General features: G+C 48.5%; 1 protein-coding gene across 2 annotated transcripts in view; it reads right to left on the reverse strand.

Annotated features, from left to right (window-relative positions):
- Positions 1–3,063: 3,063 nt before the first annotated feature.
- Positions 3,064–24,684, reverse strand: part of psda (pleckstrin and Sec7 domain containing a) — a 50,398-nt gene continuing 28,777 nt past the window's right edge. For both annotated transcript variants that reach the window (XM_085183154.1, XM_085183153.1), the window contains 12 exons: positions 19,605–19,802; positions 18,157–18,237; positions 17,633–17,745; positions 17,499–17,557; positions 16,447–16,536; positions 8,683–8,726; positions 7,758–7,948; positions 7,592–7,662; positions 6,937–7,094; positions 6,665–6,809; positions 6,439–6,582; positions 3,064–5,344 (listed from right to left, as the gene is read on the reverse strand). In XM_085183154.1, the coding sequence (XP_085039280.1) occupies positions 5,021–5,344; positions 6,439–6,582; positions 6,665–6,809; positions 6,937–7,094; positions 7,592–7,662; positions 7,758–7,948; positions 8,683–8,726; positions 16,447–16,536; positions 17,499–17,557; positions 17,633–17,745; positions 18,157–18,237; positions 19,605–19,802 (1,618 nt within the window). In that variant the 3' untranslated portion in view covers positions 3,064–5,020. The remainder of the gene's footprint in view (positions 5,345–6,438; positions 6,583–6,664; positions 6,810–6,936; positions 7,095–7,591; positions 7,663–7,757; positions 7,949–8,682; positions 8,727–16,446; positions 16,537–17,498; positions 17,558–17,632; positions 17,746–18,156; positions 18,238–19,604; positions 19,803–24,684) is intronic.

Raw genomic sequence — 24,684 nt, forward strand, 5'->3', positions numbered from 1 at the left:
GAAGTGTTGCTCTTTGTTAATTCCAGCAGTTAATTTAATTAATTTTTGTCGGGCGTGTACTCATGGGTGCAAAATGGTCCAAAAATACTCCAGAGTGTTTATTAAGATCAGAGATCAGGTGACCCGGAGGTCCATTTTCTCATAGACTCTCATAGACAATCAGACATGTTTTTATAGCAGAGTCGCCCCCTGCTGGTCAGATTTAAGACATGTCAGGTCTGGGTTCAGATTTCAGTCCAGATTAAAATCATAAAGATCCAAGAGAAGTTTTGAAGTGTTGCAGGAATAAAACGCTTCGATCTGTCACATTGATCAGTTACACTGGGATCAGTTTTTGGATGGGTGACCGAGTGCAGGCCCACATGACAGAGCAGTGGCGGTCCTAGCCTGTGTGGCGCCCGGGGCCGACGCTCCCTCTGGAGTTTGTACGTGTTTTGTCTCTAGGAGCCACCGCATATATTTCCCCTGTTTTAGCTTCACTTCACTGGCTGCCCGTTTCTTTTAGGATTCATTTTACATTTTATTTACTTTTAAAGCTCTCCATGGCCCCATCGTATCTCTCTGAGCTGCTACAGCCTCGTACACCCACCCGCTCTCTCAGGTCAGCTGATCAGCTGCTGCTGCGTGTGCCCAGGACTGGGCGTAAACTTAGAGGAGATCGTGCTTTTGCTGCAGCAGCTCCCAAACTGTGGAACGAGCTTCCTTCAGAGATCAGACAGGCCAGTTCTTTATCTGTTTTTAAGTCACTCTTGAAAACACACCTCTTTACCCTGACCTTTGACACCACGTGAGATGTTGGTTTTTATTTTTATTTCAGTTGTTTTAGTTGATTCGATGCTGTTTTATCTTGTTTTTGTTTTAATATAGGGCTGTTTTAATTTTATGTTTTATGTGTTTTATTTATTTATTTTGCTGTTTTCTGTTATTCTATTGTTTTAACTTATTTTCTGTACAGCACTTTGTTCCTGTGCTGGGTATTTTAAAGTGCTTTATAAATAAAATTGGATTGGATATTTATATATAAACATATATAAATAAAACCACTTTTTTTACATTTGTAATTCATTTTGTGCATAATTTTATATTGTTGTTAATAATAAATTAATTAAAGCAACAAAACAACCTGAAGAGCCGATTGTTTCCCATCTCGAGTACGAAGCATCTCCACCTTTGGAGACAACAGTCCTGAGTTTGGTGACATTTCCTCACAGACTTGATGTGTGACAGAGAATGAAGCCGAGCTTTTACCGTCTAATGTGGTCTTGATGCTCTCTGGAGCCAGAACGAAACGCTCGGTGTGATCTGCAGATCCGTTAGATCACAGGGTTTAATAGAAACGACAGCGTCTGCACACAGATGATGAATCATGTTAAAACTACTACGAGGAGACTTTAAGCAGATAACAATCATTAAAGTGTTTTCACATCGAAGGGGCTGGACTGCTCTTTAAGTCGGTGCATCAGGTGAGGTTGCAGCTTGAAACGTGAGCCTGTAAACAGAAGGTGCTGTTTCCCAGCAGCGCCAGAGGAGCCGTGACTTCACGATGCTTTGAATAAAAACTCAACGTCGATGTTTTCTTTTGAAAATCTCTTTATTTTTGCCTCGAAGCCTTCAGGATGATACAAACAAGTTGTTTGCGTTTCACTAATACCAAACCTCACAGGAAGTGACAGCGTATGTACAGATCGGCGAGCCGGCGGCGAACATTCAGGCCGCAGCAAAGCCCAAAAACAAAGCAAGTTTTCACAGGAACTAGTTTGTCGTCCTTCGAGAGACGAATAAATTAATGGCGCCGCCTCTCTGAGGAGGCTCGACCTCTGCGTCTAAAATATCTAAAATATCTAAACCAAAGTGCTCTGAAACGCAGCGAGCGCTAGCTAGGCGTCCAGCCCAACTACGATATGGCTTCTCGAGGTTAATGCAAACATTTATTTACACAGACGAAGAGCTGAAAGCGGCCGCGACGCTCACACAAAGTCATCCTACGCTGCTTCACGGTGCGGAAATACACGGAGTGTTACGGGTATGTGGGAGATAAATAGGAGTCGCGCCGCGGGAGCAGAGACGAGAAACGTTAGCAGGCGGAGCAGCGATTTCTCCGCACGGAGATCCAAATCCTGCCGCCCGGCGGTCACCTGCCGCCCGGCGGTCACCTGCACGCGGCTCCCGGTCCAGGCTCAGGAAAACCCACAAACGATTTATTTACACTGAACCAAACGGTTTCCTGAACCTCAACCAGAGAACCCCGAGGGCTTCGTTCAGCCTCCATCCACCCCGACCTCCTCCTAATCTGAATCACGCTGCATCTACACCTGGAAAAATGGTTCCTGCAGCCGTCAGCGTGTTGACGAGAAGAAACTGAAGGAATCAGCAGAGGGTTCGAAGCCATTTCAAAGGTACCGGCGGCGCTCAGAGACGGGCCAACGAGACGAGAACGCCGCGAACGAGACGAAGTTCCTCAAAAGTGCTCCGAACACGACTCGTTCCCCAGAGCGCCGTCCATCTTCTAACTACAGGCTGTGTTCCTGATATGGACCAATCACAGCTCTGCAGCAGTGCCACGGACGCCCCGGCTGAATCTTCCAGCCTCACGTCGGGAACTGCGAGAAGGCGAGGGGAGCAAACCTCAAACACGGACAAAACTACAATGAGTCGATGTTTTAAAGACGAAGAGCTGAAAGCTGCGACTGAGACCACACATTCACGTCTATGCAAGCCGCCCCCTGCTGGACGTTAGACAGAATGCAGGTGAAAACTCAGGATGGATTCAGGTTTTTCCACAGACGCCAGCTTAAACTGAGCGGACTTCTGTGTCCAGAACACCTCAAAGCGTTTTTTCCTTGTGTTCAGTCCCATAAAGACTCCCACTGACTGGTTTCATATTACGAGGTAAAAATGTTCACAAAGAACTGATTTCTGTTCGGTACCTTTGAAATGTTCCCTCTGTGGCGTTGTACCTGCAGCTGAAACACGCCGTGGAGATGCTTGTTCGTTCCAGCAAATTCCTGGAGACAATAGTCCAGAACGTTTGGCCTGATTTCAGCGTGGAAGCTGCCGTTTCCCCTTTTTCCCACAGCCTCGAGTTTCCTCCACAGACGACGCCGGCGGTTCCAGCATTACGTGGCCAACAGTGACAGAAACAAGCGAGTTCAACATTGATCCTCTGCTGCCACCTGGAGGCCATCCCCGTCACTGTCAGCCTGATGAGCTGCATCGTGCAAACGCAGCAGCGTTACATAAAAACTTCCTGTTCCTGACCTGCTGAGGTACAGAAGTCACAGAGTGCCGATATTCACATCCACCTGAAGTCACAGATTTTACTGTCTAAAAAATAAAGGTCAGCACAGAATTAAAAGAGGACCTACTGAACAGGAAGTCACCTTCCCCGGATCAGAGGGAGACGTTAGGATTGTGTAGATTATTTATAATGTTCTCAGGACCTGGATGTAAACAGAGCAGATTAGATCCCTCTGGTTGAACACATCCATCAACACTTCAGGACTAATGTTCAGTTTTTGGCACACGTCTCGTTTTCAGTCACGGAGACGCTCTGGGCTGTAATCTGAACTCTGAAAGTGGGAACAACATTTCCACACAGCGTTGAGCTCAGACGAGACCACGCCGTCACACCCTGACTGACGACATGTTGGTGGACGCTTACAGCACTCTGGCGACCCCTGGTGGCTGAAAGAGGAAGCTGCTGCTGAACATCAGCACACTGGTCATGATTCGAAACAAACGGCTCTTTAACAGAAAACTGTCAGGTGATTCTTCCTGGATGTCAACGACGAGGAAGGTTTACACAATAAAAGCTCCTCCTCTCCTACGGTCATGTGACCCAATCCACCTGTCACCTGTTTGGTCCACAGCACTTTACAAACATGTTAAATGAGATTTACATGAAGAAGATCACCGTCCCCATGACGATGAGGTGGACGGACTCCAGCACACACAGAAAACTGTGGAAGCCCATTAGTGACAAAACCCACAGAGTGAAACCAGCTGCAAAACAAATCTGACTTTTTCAACAAGAGAAAAAATTAAACTCTCACAAAAAATGTTCGATTTTCCAAAATTTCTCTCGTAACATTTAGAATTAACTCATGTAAGATTTAACAGGCTCCAGGATTCATCCTCATATTTTTATTTAAAAGTTCACACTGAGATTTTTAACTTTAAAGATTTTCAAGTAGTACAAACAACAAAACATCAAAATCTGAATAAATAAGACACCTGGCTCCCTGCAGAGTGAACTCATGAAGTTTTATTTTGTTCCCTCAGCAGATTTTGGTCACTAATGGTCTTCCGTACAGCCTGTTTTTTTCCAGCAGAAGTCAGAAAAAACAAAAACCCGTCTCCATGCAGCACGTTCAGGCTGTGTTTACACATCAACCAGCACTACTGTGATTACTGTGCACACACTCACACACACTCACACACACACTCACACTCGCACGCGCTCAGTGGAGTGCAGAGGAAGAGGAGGTTCGGCGTTCCTGTGTAGCCGCTCCCTTTGTTTGTTTGTCTGTTTGTTTATCTCTCGCTCTCTTGTCCCCTTTGCTCGGGTGCCATGGCAACAGTCCCACGCACTCTGTCCGTCACATACCGTCGACATGGCAACCCGCTCCCCCGTGGGTTAATGGAAGAAGCAGAGCGGCGGCGGCGAGGTCGAGGACTAAAATAAAAAGTTCCCGCTGCAGCTGGAAGCCGAGCGGCTACTCACACTCCAGCAGGAAGTAAAGCTTTTATTCTGAAAGTCTGCAGCTGTCCGTTCCTGCTGAGGCCTATGGGAAATAAAGGGACGGCTGAGCGATGAACCGTGTTAGTGTTTCCTGGACACCCATCGGGTCGCCCTCAGACCTGACCGGCGTCTCCTCTCCCGCGGACCTCGAACGTCTCGGCCAATCAGGCGACTGAGGTTTAACAGAAAAGGTTTAAAGGAGGATGTCAGCCCGCTACCCATGATGCTCCGCGTCCGTCTCCAGCTACATGACACTTACACGACGCCGTCCTCACCCCTTTACGGCGCCTCCTCCTGTTTGCTGCTCTGTTTCTCCAGCTCCGCCCGCTGGCCGCTCCCACCGCCGTTCTTCTTCTTGCTCGCCTCCCTGCTGCTGCCGCCGGCGGCCTTGGAGGTCGAGGAGGACGTGACCTTCAGGCTCTTTGACGTCTTGGAGCTGCGGGTCTTTTCCTTGTTGGTGGTGTCCTGGGGCAGCGAGGGGCTGGAGTGTGCCCTCTGCAGGCCGCCGTCATCAAACAGCCGAGCCTCAAAGGCGGAAAGGTCCTCATCGCCGCTCGCCAGCTTGGCCCGAAGCAGCATGGCGTACGTACCGTACCGGGTTTTCTGTGGGAGAGAAGAAGAAGGAGGAGATGTGAACAACGAAAGTGCCGTGCTGGGTCTAACGAGGACCAATCAGGGGGCTTTTCAGAGTCTGACCTGATAAATCATCATTATTATTTTTATTATTAATAACGCTGCTTCTCTCCGGTTTTCCAGCGTCTCCGTTGTTACGTGACATCAGGGCGAAACCTTGTGTGTGAAGGGGAAAACGGCGCTGTGTTCCTTCCTCTAAGAACACGGCGTGCTGAAGTGTGTGCAGCCTGTTCGACACCCGACAGACTGATGCAGCGACCGTCTGTGGCGAAGACGAGCAGACGCGAGGCAGAAGGTGACACGCCGGCCTCGGAGACATTTTACGGCTTCGCATTCAGCCGGAGACGAAGATGAAACGCCGCCACAAACAAAACATGACTCCGGTTATCGTCTGCTCCAATAAAATCTGGGTTTGGTTCCAAGGTACGGAGGACCAAAACCGCAAAAAAATTTTTAAAAATCAAAAAATCAAAAATAAAACAAAAAACCCACAAATAAGTGACTCGATCAAAAAAATCAAAAGTCAAAAACAAGAATAAGGTAGTGAATCTAATTAACTTGGACTTTGGCATCTCTGGTCCTCCATACAGAGCCTGGAATAATTTTTTCTACGAAATCATTAATTAATTAATTAATAAGCTTCTTTGTTTTAATAACTGCTAAATATTTTTAATGAAATATCGTATTTCATTAAAAATCATTAATTAATTAATTAACTTCTTTGTTTTAATTTAACTGCTAAATATTTTTAATGAAATATCGTATTTCATTAAAAATCATTAATTAATTAATTAATTAATTAATCAACTTCTTTGTTTTAATTTAACTGCTAAATATTTTTAATGAAATATCGTATTTCATTAAAAATCATTAATTAATTAATTAACTTCTTTGTTTTAATTTAACTGCTAAATATTTTTAATGAAATATCGTATTTCATTGAAATGCATTTAAAAATTATTTTGTAAACATTTATTTTTGGCAGCTTTGGTCCTCCATAATAAGGTGCAGATTCAGAGTATAAGTACTGAAATACTTCCTGCGTGTTATTTTAACCTCCTCACCTCAAACTCCAGGTACTCCTGTCGGAGTTTATGCTCCTCCAGCTCACGACCTTTCACCTTTCGGTCTGGCGTAGCGGCGGTGAGGTCAGACAGCTCAGAGGACACCGCCCTGAAACGGTTCTCGTGAGATTTGACCTGCTCCTCCTGTCGGGACAGAGGGTGGGGGGAGAGGTGTGAGTCTGGTGAAAGTACAGACAGAAGTAAAGGACGGCGGCGGCGTTTTTACCTGTGACAGTTTAGTGTTGGATCCCGGCAGTAGAGGACGGCTGAACTTCTTCTGGGACCCGATCGCGGCCGGGAATGGGGGAGCAGAAAACATGGCCGCCACTACGTTGATGCGCGTGATCCACGACTGCATCTGCTCGGCGTTCCTGCAGGAAACACAGGAAACACCGTAACTTCCTGTCTCGTCCGGTTTAGTTTAAGCTGTTTATCCTTCCTGTACTGCCTGCAAGCTGCTTGGAAACCCTCCTCCCCCCTTAACACAGACAGACTTACGGGGCCTGGAACAGGAAGACCCTCCAGTCGGCGGTCCTCAGGTAGAACACGTTGGGCCTCTTGCTGTAATCGGCAGCCCGCATGGCCAGAGAGTGATGGATGGACACGGCGTTCTTCACGTCCTCCTCCGTCAGCTCCTTCTCAGCTCGGTACTCGTCCTGCGGATCAGATCGGCGTCTTTTCAAACATGAAAGACGCTTAAACGCGATGCTCACCACATTCCTGCTCGACTGTCTCGCTATAAACGCCGTTTCTGATTAAAGGAGTGAAACGGAAACGGTTCTTTCAAAGCTCTGACAAAGTTTCTGAGAAAAAGTTCTCATGGCACAAAAACCTGTGTTTTCATGTTAACGAGGAGCTGCGAGGAGTCCATAAGTATGTGGACGGGTACTCAGGCTTTATAGTTCAAGCCGTCCACTTACTTTTGTGCAGCAGTGTGTAAAGCAGGCCTCACTAGTTCAGGTATTTTCATCAAAGCTCTAAAGTCAAAGATGAACGCGGCGGTGGGCGGAGACGTTAAAAACTGCCGCTCCTGAATCAGCGTGGATAGAAAAACAGGCTGACGCCCAATCAGCTCGCTGCTTTTCCTGTCCTGCGCCTGACCCGGGGACACAAACAGAGCGAGGGGCTGCTGGGAAACGTAGTGCACGCTTACCTTCTGCAGGTAGAGGACCATACCCTTCAGCATGGCGTAGAAGGACTTCCATCCCCTCTTCCCCCGCGGCGCTGCAACAGCACAAACACCAAACAAACAGGAAGTGAGGGATCAGCTGACAGGGGGCGTGGCAAAACTGAAAACTGAAGGAGGAGGAGCGGCGTACTTCTCTTCCCGTCGGGGTCGGCGTGGACTTTGCGGACCAGGAAGCCGCTCTTGTACAGCTCGCCATCGGCCTGATGGGCCACGCCCACCAGCGGGTTTCCGCTACTCCCGAGGCGTTTCATGGTGTGGGAGGCGGAGTCTGTTCGAATGTCCGCCAACTCCGACATGGACTTCCTCAACTCCTCTTCATCACTTCAAGAGAGGAAACAGTTAGAGCCTGTGTCAGCTCGTCGCCATCGCAGAGCGTGTTTACGTCTCATTGCTAACGACTCGCTCGGGTAACGCCGTTCTCTTCCATCCCGCTGGGTTCATGTTTTCAGCTTACCGTCACCTCGCACTTCCTTTTCTTTAATTCTCATAAATGAATAAATGACCTCACTTCCTGTGTCAGCTCGTCGATCAGTTTCATCCTGTCAGTGGTTTCATTTCACCAGGTTATCGTTTTAACAGAAGAAGAACTTCCTGAAAGTCGTTTGATGGCAGAGATTTTTAGATGATTTCTCTACATAACAGCAGGAATGTTGAACGTTATTTATCAGGAAGAAGCTGAACGTCACACAGGAAGGAAACAGTTTAGGAGAGAGAACAGGCTGAACACGAGGGCGGACAGATGCTGAACGGATACAGACACCCAGTAACTCTATGTATTTATGTGTGTGTGTGTGTGTGTGTGTGTGTCTGTGTGTGTGTGTGTGTGTGTGTCCACAGTCAGGCATGGGCGTCGGGATGCTGACCTGTAATTACAGTCAGGAATGAAGCAGGGAACGGTTACCACAGCAACAGAGGCTTAAATAAGGGAGTCAGGGCAGCAGGGACACACACACACACACACACACACACACACACACACACACACACACACACACGCACACACACACACACACACACAGTGGAGATGTTTGCTGTGTGTCGAAGCAGAAACTCACATGGTCCACTGCAGCTTCTCGTTCTTGATGGAGCTGTACAGCGTCTGCAGACACACACACACATGAAGAGCTCACATGTAATTCACAGTAATCTGATTACTTGATAGGACATTCAGTATTTAATCCACATTTTTCACGTGCTCAGACTAAAGATGGTCACGTGGCCTAAAAGCCGGGTGCTGATTGGCTGTGTGGATTTAATGGCTCATCATTTTTAACGCAGACGAGTTTCGTTGGGCGATCAAACCTGTTTAAAGGGCCGTCCACACAGGAAACCACGCCATCACCTGAGACCGCCTCTGACAGGCTCACACGAGCACCTGCGAGCAAAATAACGCTGGTGACAGGAAGTGAGCGACTGAAGCAGCTAGCAGTGAGAGCTGATTGACATGTGAGCCGCTGGTACTTAAATTAGCTAGTTGCCCAGGCAACCAGAGGCTGGCATGTGCAGTATGGACCAGCCGCGAGCAACTTAGGAAGGAGCGGGTCACTTCCTGTGTGGAGGCGCTTTCCGGTCTCGGTTCACCCTGCGCCTGAAAACAGCTGGTATAGCCCCTCCCCCTTTAAGCCCCACTCCATACCGACAACCCCCTTTCTTCTGATTGGCCGGATTGTGGAAGCCTGCTGAGGGGCCTTTGTCCATTATTACAGAGATGTGAAGAAAACGTAAGTGTGCGTCTGACACGACAACAACGACAATAATAACAAAAACCAGCCAATGATATATGAAGAAACCGCTGATGTCATCACAAAGGTATGAACACAGGTGTGATGTGAAGCGGTCGGCGCATTGCTTTCATCGAGGTTTGTAAACAGGTAACTTAGGCACAGGTGAAGGTTCACAGGTGTGTCTCCGGCTCTACCTTCTTCTTGCGGCTCTGCGGGTGCTGCTGCCCATCCTGGGTTTTTCCCAGCAGGTCGGGGAAGGCCAGCGGTTTGAGGGAGCGGGAGCGGGGGGTCCTGGGATACCTGAACGGGTCGTTGTCCCTCGAGTCCCGCCCGCTCCGGACCGAGCACAGCGAGCGCGAGCGCATGCGGCCCGTGGAGTGGATGCTGTTGACGCCGATCATCTGGGCGGTTTGAGTCGGGATCCAACAGATAAGAAAAGTCCAAACTTTTTACGTTTCCTGTACAGACGATCCTTGGGCCCGCGTTCGCCGCTTCCACCGAACGGTGCGGCGGATCTCCAGCCCGTTGATGACCGCCGGTCTGCGTCGCTTCAGACTCACGTCACGAGCGTCCAGACTGTAGACGAGTGCAGGAAGGAGGCGAGGAAGCGAGGAGGTGAGGGCGTGTAAAATAGAGACGGGCTAATTACGGCCACTGACGAGCGGCTGGATGGATGGCGCCTCCGCGAGCTCGGCCTGCTGCATTATGGATCCGGCTCTATTCATTATGCACAACAACACAGCAGCTCTTCATCAGCCTCACGGTCCTGCTGGCCGCCGGAGCCTCGCTCAGGTGTTCAGAGCCAAAAGCAGGAGGACAAGAAACAGAAACCTGTGGACTCCTCTGTGAACGCACTGAATCTGCAGTTACGAGTCAAACGTACGAACGTTTAGTCCCAGCTGTGATTGGATGACTGATCACTCAAAATGTTTCATTCTTCCTGTTTTAAATCAAACATTAATGTTGGCTTTAAGGCTAAAATTAGCCTTTTTGTGCATGAACTCAAATTTCTGTTTAGCTAAAATACTTTTATTTTGAAAATTAATCACATTTATGCCGATGTCTGATAAACTATTTCATAAATAACTGTTTACAATTAGCTTTAATATGTTTGGACTGCAATTCATTTAAAGCAGAAAATTTTAGCTGCAGAAATGATTCAGACGATCAACTCGACATCAAACGTTTGACGTTTTCTACAAATTAATATTTTTTTAAAGGTTTTACAGTTTTTATACATTTGATCAAATTCAAAATCAATTAAAACTGAAAATTCGAGACTTTAAAGTTGCTGTCAGCCGTCGACACGTCCGCCTCCAAACACGCCTCCAAACACGCACACTCCAGACTGTCTGAGAGTGTGTGTGTGTGCGTGTGTGTGAGTGTGTGTGTGCGTGTGTGTGTGTGTGTATGCGTGCTCGTGCGTCTAATCCATCAGCGATTCAGAGGCAGTGACATGGAAACCATCCGAACCGCAGCTCCGAGCTCGTCCTGGATTTTGGGGGGTCTGTGCTGCTGTTGACCTCCTGATGCAGCGGCCGTGGAGGTGCTGTTAGCGGAGGTGCTGTTAGCGGAGGTGCTGTTAGCGGAGGTGCTGTTAGTGGAGGAGAATCCCTGGACTGCAAATAAAGCTGCGTGACGGAGGAGAGGCATCAGCTCGCTCTCACATCCAAAAAAGAAAAGAGAGGAAAAGCAGGGAGGCTGGGCGAGCGAGCACACCCACACAGGCAGACAGGGAGAGAGAGAGAGCACCCCCAAAACTGACGTCAGCTTCCTCCAGCTCCCTGATGGAGGACGGACGGACGGACGGAGGGCGGAGGTGGAGGCACAGGAGAGGCTAACGAGGAGAAAGAAAGGAGAGAAAGGTTCTCCTGTTGCACTCTGATGAGGAGAGAATCCCTCCTTCCTCCTCCTCACATCTCTCTTGATCTCTTCGTCCTCCAACTTCACTCCCACTCTTCTCCTCCTCCTCATTCACTTGATTTCCTCCTGCAGGAGAATCCCTCTGTCAGGTCAGGTGAGCTCACTCCTCCTCCTCTTCTTCGTCTTCTCTTCCTCCTCCCCACTGAGACACTGAACTGTTGAGGGCTGTTTGCTCGCTCTCCCTCCTCCTCCTCTGTCTCCCTCTCTCTTTTTTCCCTCGCTCTCGCAATGCGCATTTTCCCTCAGCTGCAGCAGCCAATCGGAGGCCAGGGATGGGAGCTTCAGCCCGCCTCCTGTCCTCCTTGGAGCTGTCAGTCACGGTGGGTTCACAGAGCTGAATGTAAATGCAGCTGAGAGACGATCAGCAACAAAAACTCAAATTCAGCTGAACGTGGAAAATATGACAGCGAGCCGACGACGTGTGAGCGAAGACACCAATCACATTCACGCCCCAATTAAATCAATAATCAATACAGAATCAGTTTTATCTCAGCTTCAGTAAAAGCACACTCAGGACCTGAATGTTGAACTGTGGAAACCGTTTTCACAGCGCCGTGATGAAGAGAGGCAGCTTCCTCCACTCGAGCCTAAAGCAAGCCCGTTAGCATCAGCGCTTCTCTGACCTTCACTGTGCCGCCGTTCCAAGGAGTGAGAGACCAGGAGACCACAACGAGACGCAAAGCGACCACAAAGAGACGCAGAACGACCACAAAGAGACAGAGAACGACCACAAAGAGACGCAGAACGACCACAAAGAGACAAAGAACGACCACAAAGAGACGCAGAGCGACCACAACGAGACGCAAAGCGACCACAAAGAGACGCAGAACGACCACAACGAGACGCAGAGCGACCACAAAGAGACGCAAAGCGACCACAAAGAGACGCAAAGCGACCACAAAGAGACGCAGAACGACCACAAAGAGACGCAGAACGACCACAAAGAGACGCAGAACGACCACAAAGAGACAGAGAACAACCACAAAGAGACGCAGAGCGACCACAAATAGACAGAGAACAACCACAAAGAGACGCAGAGCGACCACAAATAGACAGATAACGACCACAAAGAGACGCAGAGCGACCACAAAGAGACGCAGAACGACCACAAAGAGACAAATGACCACAAAGAGACGCAGAACGACCACAAAGAGACGCAGAACGACCACAAAGAGACAAATGACCACAACGAGACGCAGAACGACCACAAAGAGACAAATGACCACAAAGAGACGCAGAACGACCACAAAGAGACGCAGAACGACCACAAAGAGACAAATGACCACAACGAGACGCAGAACGACCACAAAGAGACACAGAAGGACCACAAAGAGACAAATGACCACAAAGAGACAAATGACCACAACGAGACGCAGAACGACCACAAAGAGACAAATGACCACAACGAGACGCAGAACGACCACAAAGAGACAAATGACCACAACGAGACGCAAAACGACCACAAAGAGACAAATGACCACAAAGAGACGCAGAACGACCACAAAGAGACAGATAACGACCACAAAGAGACAGATAACGACCACAAAGAGACGCAGAACGACCACAAAGAGACGCAGAACGACCACAAAGAGACGCAGAACGACCACAAAGAGACGCAGAATGACCACAAAGAGACAGATAACGACCACAAAGAGACAGATAACGACCACAAAGAGACAGATAACGACCACAAAGAGACAGATAACGACCACAAAGAGACAGATAACGACCACAAAGAGACGCAGAACGACCACAAAGAGACGCAGAATGACCACAAAGAGACGCAGAATGACCACAAAGAGACGCAGAATGACCACAAAGAGACAGATAACGACCACAAAGAGACGCAGAACGACCACAAAGAGACGCAGAACGACCACAAAGAGACGCAGAACGACCACAAAGAGATGCAGAATGACCACAAAGAGACAGATAACGACCACAAAGAGACAAATGACCACAAAGAGACGCAGAACGACCACAAAGAGACGCAGAATGACCACAAAGAGACAGATAACGACCAAAGAGACAGATAACGACCACAAAGAGACGCAGAATGACCACAAAGAGACAGATAACGACCACAAAGAGACAGATAACGACCACAAAGAGACAGATAACGACCACAAAGAGACAGATAACGACCACAAAGAGACAGATAACGACCACAAAGAGACGCAGAACGACCACAAAGAGACGCAGAATGACCACAAAGAGACGCAGAATGACCACAAAGAGACAGATAACGACCACAAAGAGACGCTGAACGACCACAAAGAGACGCAGAATGACCACAAAGAGACGCAGAACGACCACAAAGAGACGCAGAATGACCACAAAGAGACAGATAACGACCACAAAGAGACGCAGAATGACCACAAAGAGACAAATGACCACAACGAGACGCAAAGCGACCACAAAGAGACGCAAAGCGACCACAAAGAGACGCAGAACGACCACAAAGAGACGCAGAACGACCACAAAGAGACGCAGAACGACCACAAAGAGACAGAGAACAACCACAAAGAGACGCAGAGCGACCACAAATAGACAGAGAACAACCACAAAGAGACGCAGAGCGACCACAAAGAGACAAATGACCACAACGAGACGCAGAACGACCACAAAGAGACAAATGACCACAAAGAGACGCAGAACGACCACAAAGAGACGCAGAACGACCACAAAGAGACAAATGACCACAACGAGACGCAGAACGACCACAAAGAGACACAGAAGGACCACAAAGAGACAAATGACCACAAAGAGACAAATGACCACAACGAGACGCAGAACGACCACAAAGAGACAAATGACCACAACGAGACGCAGAACGACCACAAAGAGACAAATGACCACAACGAGACGCAAAACGACCACAAAGAGACAAATGACCACAAAGAGACGCAGAACGACCACAAAGAGACAGATAACGACCACAAAGAGACAGATAACGACCACAAAGAGACGCAGAACGACCACAAAGAGACGCAGAACGACCACAAAGAGACGCAGAACGACCACAAAGAGACGCAGAATGACCACAAAGAGACAGATAACGACCACAAAGAGACAGATAACGACCACAAAGAGACAGATAATGACCACAAAGAGACAGATAACGACCACAAAGAGACAGATAACGACCACAAAGAGACGCAGAACGACCACAAAGAGACGCAGAACGACCACAAAGAGACGCAGAACGACCACAAAGAGATGCAGAATGACCACAAAGAGACAGATAACGACCACAAAGAGACAAATGACCACAAAGAGACGCAGAACGACCACAAAGAGACGCAGAATGACCACAAAGAGACAGATAACGACCAAAGAGACAGATAACGACCACAAAGAGACGCAGAATGACCACAAAGAGACAGATAACGACCACAAAGAGACAGATAACGACCACAAAGAGACAGATAACGACCACAAAGAGACAGATAACGACCACAAAGAGACAGATAACGACCACAAAGAGACGCAGAACGACCACAAAGAGACGCAGAATGACCACAAAGAGACGCAGAATGACCACAAAGAGACAGATAACGACCACAAAGAGACGCTGAACGACCACAAAGAGACGCAGAATGACCACAAAGAGACGCAGAACGACCACAAAGAGACGCAGAATGACCACAAAGAGACAGATAACGACCACAAAGAGACGCAGAATGACCACAAAGAGACAAATGACCACAACGAGACGCAGAACGACCACAAAGAGACGCAGAATGACCACAAAGAGACGCAGAATGACCACAAAGAGACACAGAACGACCACAAAGAGACAGATAACGACCACAAAGAGACGCAGAACGACCACAAAGAGACGCAGAACGACCACAAAGAGACACAGAACGACACTCTGAGTGAAAAATAACCACAAAACAATCCAGGACAACGTCTGTGGCTCTGTGAATATTTAAAGATGTTTCTGTGGTGTTTGTTCACCTGTTGGGACTACTACTGAAGTAAACTGTGTTACTGTCTGAGCTTGAGCTTTGAATCTGATCATCCGTTTCCTTTCTTACAAACTGTTTCTGCTGTGGACAGCGCGAGGACTTTCCTTCCTCTCTGACTGCAGATAATTCATGTTTTTGTCTCATAAATATTCGACATTCACTGTTTTCTGCTCTCAGCCAGTCAGTCGGTGCTGCTGCCCACACACTCAGCGCTTCATCAACAAGCAGCCATCCAACCAGTGCCAAGCTGAAGGCAAGAAAACACTCAGCACACACGTTAACACAGAGCAACGACGATGATGATGGTGGAGGTGAAGAGGTGACGCAGATTCATGTTGATCGCTCCGAGGCTGAGATGGAAAAACTGAGACGGAAACAAAAGACTGGGAGACACACACGTATCCACGAATGTGCGCACACACTCGTTCTGCCTGGCGGGCATAAGAAGTAAAATTAATGCATCTCTCTCCTTTTTCTGCTCTGACAGCCACAAACCAAGAATCGCTGTGCTGCGGGGACACAGCTGCACTGCAGGACTTCACCTCCTCCTCAGGACACCAAGCCAGTCCTCACAGTGCCCATCATCCAATTTAACGCTGAACACTAGTGTGGCTGGAAGAATGTAATGTCCTCACAGGGGATGGAAACAAGGATGTGTGCGCTCATGTTTTAGTGTCTCTGTGTAGTCCGATGTCACTTTGAACTCCTCACGCTGAGGACGCGTCCACATTACAGGGACAGGTCTGAGACTCCACTGGGCTGGAGCGGCTCATTTAAGGGCTCACACTTGTGTAAGCATCGCTCTGGTCTGTGGGCTCGGTAGCTGCAAGCAGCAACAGTGATGTCATCGCAGGCCGGTGGCCATCCATCCCGGCGCTCGAAGCGTGCTGCAGTCTTTTAATCAGTCATCGGCGTGTGTGTGTGCGTGTGTGTGTGTGTGTGTCTGTGTGTGTCTGTGTGTGTGTGTGTGTGTGTGTGTGTGTGTGTGTGTGTGTCTGTGTGTGTGTGTGTGTGTGTGTGTCTGTGTGTGTGTGTGTGTGTGTGTCTGTGTGTGTGTGTGTGTGTGTGTGTGTCTGTGTGTGCGTGTGTGTCTGTGTGTGCGTGTGTGTGTGTGCGTCTGTGTGTGCGTGTGTGTGTGTGCGTGTGTGTGTGTGCGTGTGTGTGTGTGTGTGTGTGTGTGTGTGTGTGTGTGTGTTACCTTGAGCAGATCTTTGGGAAAATCTTTTCCGTTGTTGAGTCCTTCCAGGTTGGAGATGAACTGGCTGCAGGACATCCTCTTGCCCACGTTCTACACACACACACACACACACACAGACAGACACACACACACACAGACACAGACACACACAGACACAGACACACACACACACACACAGACACAGACACACACACACACACACACACACACACCTCAGATGTGACAGACTGAACATGAACCCACAGTCAGCTGATCTGTGACGTTAGCTCGGGATGTGAATCGGCTGGTTAGCAGATCAGCTCGCTGAGCTTGGACGACTCGTCCCGCTCAGCACACAGTAAGTCACCGTGTTAGCAGGAAAGCTAGTCTCACCCCAAATTACCCAAAGTTAAAACAGCTGTGGGTCGGATCTGACCCCACAAACCAAAGGACGCTCGCTGATGCTGACGGGAGAACGATCTGGAAACAGAAACTGTTCCACCTGATATAAAAGCTGCATAGGTGGAGTTAAACTCTTCTATTCGGCGCGAGGGGGGCAGCGGAGACTTCCTGTCACTCCTGCTGGTCAGAGGAAACGTGCAGGCATGTTGCCGCAGTAACAGTCAGCACTTCCTTAAAAAAGTTCATTAGCAGAAATGAAGAACGAGCCCCGACGAGCCCGCGGCGCTCCTCATGATGGCGAGTCAGTCACATTTATTTGTTTTTCATATATTTGTCACATTTTTAGATCAATATTTCAATAATAACATAAAATGGATTTTCACATTAACGTCTCCTAATATTTCTTTACTCATTTTTATATTTATTCATATTTTTATAAAACTTTCCTTTTTTATAATTTTTCAAATGATTTCATTATCATGAAATTCTGGAAACAAATATTCATCATTTTATTATTTTTTCCATTTATTAATTTGTTGATGAAATTAAACGTTAATATTTCCTGTATGTCACACCAACAAGGAAGCAGCAGCTGACACGAAACAGGAGGAAACTCGCGGGAACGCTATTAAACGTAACGACCAATCGGCCGACGGCTCGGGTTCACTCACGTTTCCGTGCAGGTCCGTGTTCAGCAGCATGATGGCACAGGTCAGAGTGTGGACGCTGTCTGTGGGACAGAGCGGCAGACAGAGGGGTCAGACGGGTAGGACAGGTGAAAGAGGACAGGTAGGACTGACGGTACCTTCGCTGGTCAGGCTCTCCGAGCTGCACTGTCGGTACCTCCTGGAGAAATGAGCGAGGACTCTCTCTCTCTCCTGAGTTTCCCCCATCAGAGCAAACTGCCTCAGAAACGTCCTGAACAAAGAAACAGATGTTAAAGAAGCTCATTATGATGTCACCAGAACACCTGAACAGGTGAGATGAACACAGACACACCCACTGCACAGGTTTTTCACATTAAAAGCCCCGATAGCGCCAGTCCTGCTGTAAACTGACAGAATTTGGGATGAAGTCAGAAAAAGTTCCTGATCCTTTAAAAACGTCAGCTCTGAGCTTCTCCATCAGAAAGGTCACAGCAGAGCACGCAGGAAGTGACTGACTGCACTCCACGGCACACCGTGACTGGTTCATATGAACATCTGGACCTCCTGCAGATGTTCAGCCATCGTGCAGTTGCACAAACATTAAAGAACCGCAGAGAGACGGGAGGTGCTGCATCTGCGTCTGCACGCTCTGAAATAAACACGGACAGGAAGCGGGACTCACCTGAGCGCCTGGTCGATGGTCAGACCCGTGAAGTCAAAGTTGGTGAGATATTCCTCGGCCACCATCTGACTGAACTCGTTACTGCAGAGAGAAGCAGGCGTGTGGGTGTAACGCGAGCACGTTTTACAAAGATTATCACTGTATCACTGCACCGGCTGCCTTATTGCTGTGACAGGATGTTACAGAACAGAGCATCAAACCTCCACCTGCAAACCAGAACTTCCTGTTCACCTTTCAGGTAAAAATCTGCATGTTTACATTAAACCTGGAACCAGGAAGCAACAGTAAAGCTCGACCAGCTCGTCCCGTGACGCGTCACTCAGACTCAAGGAAGTGAAATCAGGACATTAGCTCTGCTGAATCTGCCCGCGCTAACTGCGCTGTGACATCATCGGTTAGCTGGTTGAGTCGCTGCAGTGTGACCAGCAGGAGGCCGTGATATGTTCACTGCACGCTGGAAATTCCTGTTTTTATTGGATGTGAAAAAATGGAATGTTGTGAACCAGCTCTGTGTGCAGGTGCTGTAAAGGCCACACACTAAAACTCACTGAAAAGCCTTCAGCTGATCCAAAATGCTGCAGCAAGAGTCCTGACAGGGACTAGAAAGAGAGAGCAGATTTCTCCTGTTTTGGCTTCCTGTTAAATCCAGAATTCAAAATCCTGCTCCTCACATACAAGGTCTTAAATAATCAGGCCCCATCTTATCTTAATGACCTTGTAGTACCATATCACCCTATTAGAGCACTTCGCTCTCGCTCTGCAGGCCTACTTGTTGTTCCTAGAGTATTTAAAAGTAGAATGGGAGGCAGAGCCTTCAGTTTTCAGGCCCCTCTTCTGTGGAACCAGCTTCCAGTTTGGATTCAGGAGACAGACACTATCTCTACTTTTAAGATTAGGCTTCAAACTTTCCTTTTTGCTAAAGCATATAGTTAGGGCTGGACCAGGTGACCCTGAATCCTCCCTTAGTTATGCTGCAATAGATGTAGGCTGCCGGGGATTCCCATGATGCATTGAGTTTTTCCTTTCCAGTCACCTTTCTCACTCACTATGTATTAACAGACCTCTCTGCATTGAATCATATCTGTTATTAACCTCTGTCTCTCTTCCACAGCATGTCTTTATCCTGTCTTCCTTCTCTCACCCCAACCAATCACAGCAGATGGCCCCGCCCCTCCCTGAGCCTGGTTCTGCTGGAGGTTTCTTCCTGTTAAAAGGGAGTTTTTCCTTCCCACTGTCGCCAAAGTGCTGCTCATAGGGGGTCATATGATTGTTGGGTTTTTCTCTGTATGTGTTATTGTAGGATCTACTGTACAATATAAAGACCTTGAGGCGACTGCTATCGTGATTTTGCGCTATATAAATAAAATTAAATTCATCATCTGTTCTGCATGAAGTCCCCTGCTCTTCACGAGCCCAACGTTTTAACACACACACACACACACACTGACTTCTTGCTGAGCTGGCGAGCGACGTCAGACTTCCTGAAGCCCTCCAGGTTGTAGAGGCGTTTGGCGAGACGTTTTGCCGCCTCCAGGTCAGGCTTCATGCCGTTGGCCAGCGTGTCGTCACTGCCGCCGAGCGCCAGGCGCTCTGCCACATCAGCCTGCGGGTAGAGCAGCTCGGGCGGTCGATTCACTGGACGCTCCCTGACAACACAAACACAAAAGGAGATTCATGCTTCAGGACTTTCAGATCCTTTTTCACTGAAGGACAAAATGATTTCTGGTTCCTGTTCTCAGAGTTCCTCCTGTGACGCAAACACGCGACACAAAAACACTTGGAGTTCATCTTAAATGTGACAAACACGAGGAGGACTCTGGTTTAATGTGAGGAAATCTGTTGGATTCAAGGCTCAGCTGAGCAGGAGAGGAAAAGATCCCTTAAAAGTTTCAGCTTCAGGGTAAGGAGGAATAACATCCAACTTTGCCTGGAATCACCCTGCTCCCCAACAGTCACTGAACCTAGACTCAGCTCAGTGACTACAAGCTTAAAAGATTACGGCATTCCACATCTCTGTGACAGGTTTATACCCGAACGTACAGGTCAGAGGGATGTTAACGCAGACGCACATCAATGTGGAGAAACTCCAAGTAAAAGACGCAGTTCAACTTCCAAAACTCAGAAACACTTTACAGCAGCGGTGTCAAACTCCAGGCCTCGGGGACTGAAAACGTGTCCCTGCTGCAACACACCTGACTAAAATTAAAAGGTCATTAGCAAGATTCTAATGAACTAGACTGCATGCTGAGGTGGTGACCCCTAACCCTACTGAAGTAAATTTAAATAAATATAAGTGTTCGGAAAAATGTACTTCTAAAAGTTCTTTTATTGCACCGTGTTCGTTCACTCATCAGCTGCTGTAACATGAATCAAAAGGCTGAACTGCCACCTCAGCATGCAGTCAAGTTAATTCATCTAATGACCTTTTATTTTAGTCAGGTGTGTTGCAGCAGGGACACGTTTTCAAGAGTTTGACACCCGAGCTTTAGAGGGGGGTTGGTCGGGTGTACGGAAGGACAGACGGATGGTTGTTTGGATGTTCGGTTGGCTGTTTGGATGTTCGGTTGGCTGGATGGATGTTCGGTTGACTGGATGGATGGATGGATGGATGCTCTGTTGGTTGTTTGGATGCTCGGTTGGCTGTTTGGATGCTCGGTTGGCTGTTTGGATAGTTGGATGGATGCTCGGTTCGGTGGATGGATGCTCGGTTGGTTGTTTGGATGTTCGGTTGGCTGTTTGGATGCTCGGTTGGCTGTTTGGATGCTCGGTTGGCTGTTTGGATGCTCGGTTGGCTGTTTGGATGCTCGGTTGGCTGTTTGGATGCTCGGTTGGCTGTTTGGATAGTTGGATGGATGCTCGGTTCGGTGGATGGATGCTCGGTTGGTTGTTTGGATGTTCGGTTGGCTGTCTGGATGCTCGGTTGGCTGTTTGGATGCTCGGTTGGCTGTTTGGATGCTCGGTTGGCTGTTTGGATAGTTGGATGGATGCTCGGTTCGGTGGATGGATGCTCGGTTGGTTGTTTGGATGTTCGGTTGGCTGTTTGGATGCTCGGTAGGCTGTTTGGATGCTCGGTTCGGTGGATGGATAGTTGGATGGATGCTCGGTTCGGTGGATGGATGTTCGGTTGGCTGTTTGGATGCTCGGTTGGCTGTTTGGATGCTCGGTTCGGTGGATGGATAGTTGGATGGATGCTCGGTTCGGTGGATGGATGTTCGGTTGGTTGTTTGGATGCTCGGTTGGCTGTTTGGATGCTCGGTTGGCTGTTTGGATGCTCGGTTCGGTGGATGGATAGTTGGATGGATGCTCGGTTCGGTGGATGGATGCTCGGTTGGCTGTTTGGATGCTCGGTTGGCTGTTTGGATGCTCGGTTGGCTGTTTGGATAGTTGGATGGATGCTCGGTTCGGTGGATGGATGCTCGGTTGGCTGTTTGGATGCTCGGTTCGGTGGATGGATGCTCGGTTGGCTGTTTGGATGCTCGGTTCGGTGGATGGATAGTTGGATGGATGCTCGGTTCGGTGGATGGATGTTCGGTTGTCTGTTTGGATGTTCGGTTCGGTGGATGGATAGTTGGATGGATGCTCAGTTGGTTGTTTGGATGTTCGGTTGGCTGTTTGGATGTTCGGTTGGTTGTTTGGATGTTCGGTTGGCTGTTTGGATGTTCGGTTGGTTGTTTGGATGTTCGGTTGGTTGTTTGGATGTTCGGTTGGCTGTTTGGATGTTCGGTTCGGTGGATGGATAGTTGGATGGATGCTCGGTTCGGTGGATGGATGTTCGGTTGGTTGTTTGGATGTTCGGTTGGCTGTTTGGATGTTCGGTTGGCTGTTTGGATGCTCGGTTGGATGTTTGGATGCTCGGTTGGATGTTTGGATGCTCGGTTCGGTGGATGGATGGATGTTCGGTTGGCTGTTTGGATGTTCGGTTGGCTGTTTGGATGTTCAGTTGGTTGTTTGGATGTTCGGTTGGTTGTTTGGATGCTCGGTTGGCTGTTTGGATGCTCGGTTGGATGTTTGGATGCTCGGTTTGGTGGATGGATGTTTGGATGCTCTGTTGGATGTTTGGATGCTCGGTTCGGTGGATGGATGGATGAATGCTCAGTTGGATGTTTGGATGTTTCACATCCCAGAGGAAGTTGTAGTTATTCAGAACTGGCACCATCATGTTCAGTTAAAAACAAAACTTTATGAAAATCAAACTTATGGTGTCCTTCATACACAATAACAATAATAATAAGACATTTATTTATAGGAACCTTTAATAAAGACCCACAAGGTCGTGTTAGATAATACAGCAAAATAAAAACATATAAACAAATAAAACTATAAAACTAAACAAGGTAACAATAGAGTAAGCACAAGTAATAATGAAGGGCCTGCAGTTCTGAGACGTGATTTACAAACAGAGTTTATCAGAGTTATCGTTGCAGTTTTAAGAGAGGATGGAACAGAACCAGAGACAGGAGAGGACAGTATTAGTGATCATCGAGCCAAGAGAGCGGACTGAGTGTGTGTGCAGCAGAGTGTGTGTGCAGCAGAGTGTGTGTGGTAACAGCATCTGAAGGCTTAACAATACTTTTATGATGTTGAGAACGAGTACGAGTGTAGTGAGCAGCCTGAGAACGAGCTTCTTTCTAATGCTAGATATGACTGAGATACACGTCAAGTCCAGTTGGAAGAGACAGCTTGGAGTGCGAGCCAGGCAGGGCTAGCTAGCCCACTCTGGTCAGCCTGGGTCTGCTGAGGCTGCGCTCGCAGCTGGCTCTGCTCGCCGTACCTCACCAACCAGCTCTCCACCTGCCGCAGGTTCTGTTACAGCGAGGCTGCAGAACCGAATCGGGACCGCCGGCTGCAGCCCAACATGGAGGAGTCAAGTCAGGAGCAGCCGAATGACATCAGGGACGCCACGACCCGGCACGAGGGAGCCGGGAGCAGAAGCTCGCCGGCAAGGAATGGATCACGGGTGACATCACGCTCTCAGAGGCACCAGAAAATAAAAATGAAGCAACAAACGTTCAGCGGATGTTCCAGGACACGGATTTATAGATGGATCATGAAAACATCAGCGCAGAGCGAAGGCAGACTGGTGCCGTCCCTCTGACCATCACCAGCAGGCGGCAGGTGAAGTGTCTTGCCCAAGGACACAACGACCAGGACAGAGAGCCCGGGGATCGAACCGGCGACCTTCCGGTTACAGATGCGCTTCCCAACCCCCTGAGCCACATCTCGCTCACGTGTCACATTTTGAGCATCAGCATGAATACAGCGATTGCTTTCTGTTGCCATGGTTACCCTGCAAACAGGAACTGTTAGCAGCTAATGCGGTGTGACATTTAGCAGGTCACAGAGTGGGAAAAGCTTCCTTTTACATACGTAGGCGGAGACACTGAAGAGGTTATTGCTGAAAAAAGTGATAAATTATGGAAACGGGTGGCGGCGAGCGGCGGTTTCTGATTTTATCAGCTTCTGTTTCTTTTTGGGTGTGGAGCGAAAACTCGAGCAGGTACTCGTCTGTTACTCTGGAGATAAAAACACAGAATTCATTCAAACTGAGGAGACGCTCTCCGTCTGCTTTGATAACACCTGATATCCTCCAGTAACATCAAACACAAACATCCAGTTCAACCAGTCCTCAGTGCAAATGCTCCCAGTCAGCGTTTAAACGCGAGAGACGGGGCACGTCTAACTGCAAACACGTTAATGCGCCGTGTGCAGCTGTGTTTCTGCAGCCTGCGGTCTATTTATAACCGAGTGTTTGCTGCTGCATCGACCAGCATGTCCTGAAGGATCGATACGGCCTCGTGTGCGCAAACGTCACCGAGCAGGAATACTTTTAATTTAACGCACCTATCTGCCGCCGCCGTCGTGGGAATGTGTCCGTTGTCCATCGGCCGTTCTTCGCTCGCAGTTGCTCTTTACATAAACACACTTTTTAAAAGATAAAAACCCTCAGACACGAAGAGGAAATGAAGTCAGAGTTTTGAATGAGAGTCTGAAAGTGGGAAGTGGTCAAACCTCCGTGTGGACTACATCTACTTCCCCTAATGAGCTTCCCCTTACTGGACCAGCCGGCCTGCAGGCAACTAAAGGTTGTCTCATAGCATCATAATTCATTCAGTGATCCATGTAAATATGTAAATATGATGGATCAGAAAGCAGCAAAGGCCTGTTTGAAACACGACGACGCCGAGAGCCTCTTAGAAGAAAACACACTGAATGCAGCCGAATACCAAGCTGGGACAAACCACAGGAAACACAACTACACCACCAGCTACACCACCAGCTACACAACTACACGACCGGCTACACCACCAGCTACACAACTACACCACCACACCACCAGCTACACCACCACACCACCACACCACCGGCTACACAACTACACCACCAGCTACACCAGCTACACCACCACACCACTGGCTACACCACTACACCACCGGCTACACAACTACACCACCAGCTACACCAGCTACACCACCACACCACCGGCTACACCACTACACCACCAGCTACACCACTACACCACCAGCTACA

This window comes from Neolamprologus multifasciatus, chromosome 13, assembly GCF_963576455.1.
Source record: "Neolamprologus multifasciatus chromosome 13, fNeoMul1.2, whole genome shotgun sequence".
NCBI classification, from domain to species: domain Eukaryota; kingdom Metazoa; phylum Chordata; class Actinopteri; order Cichliformes; family Cichlidae; genus Neolamprologus; species Neolamprologus multifasciatus.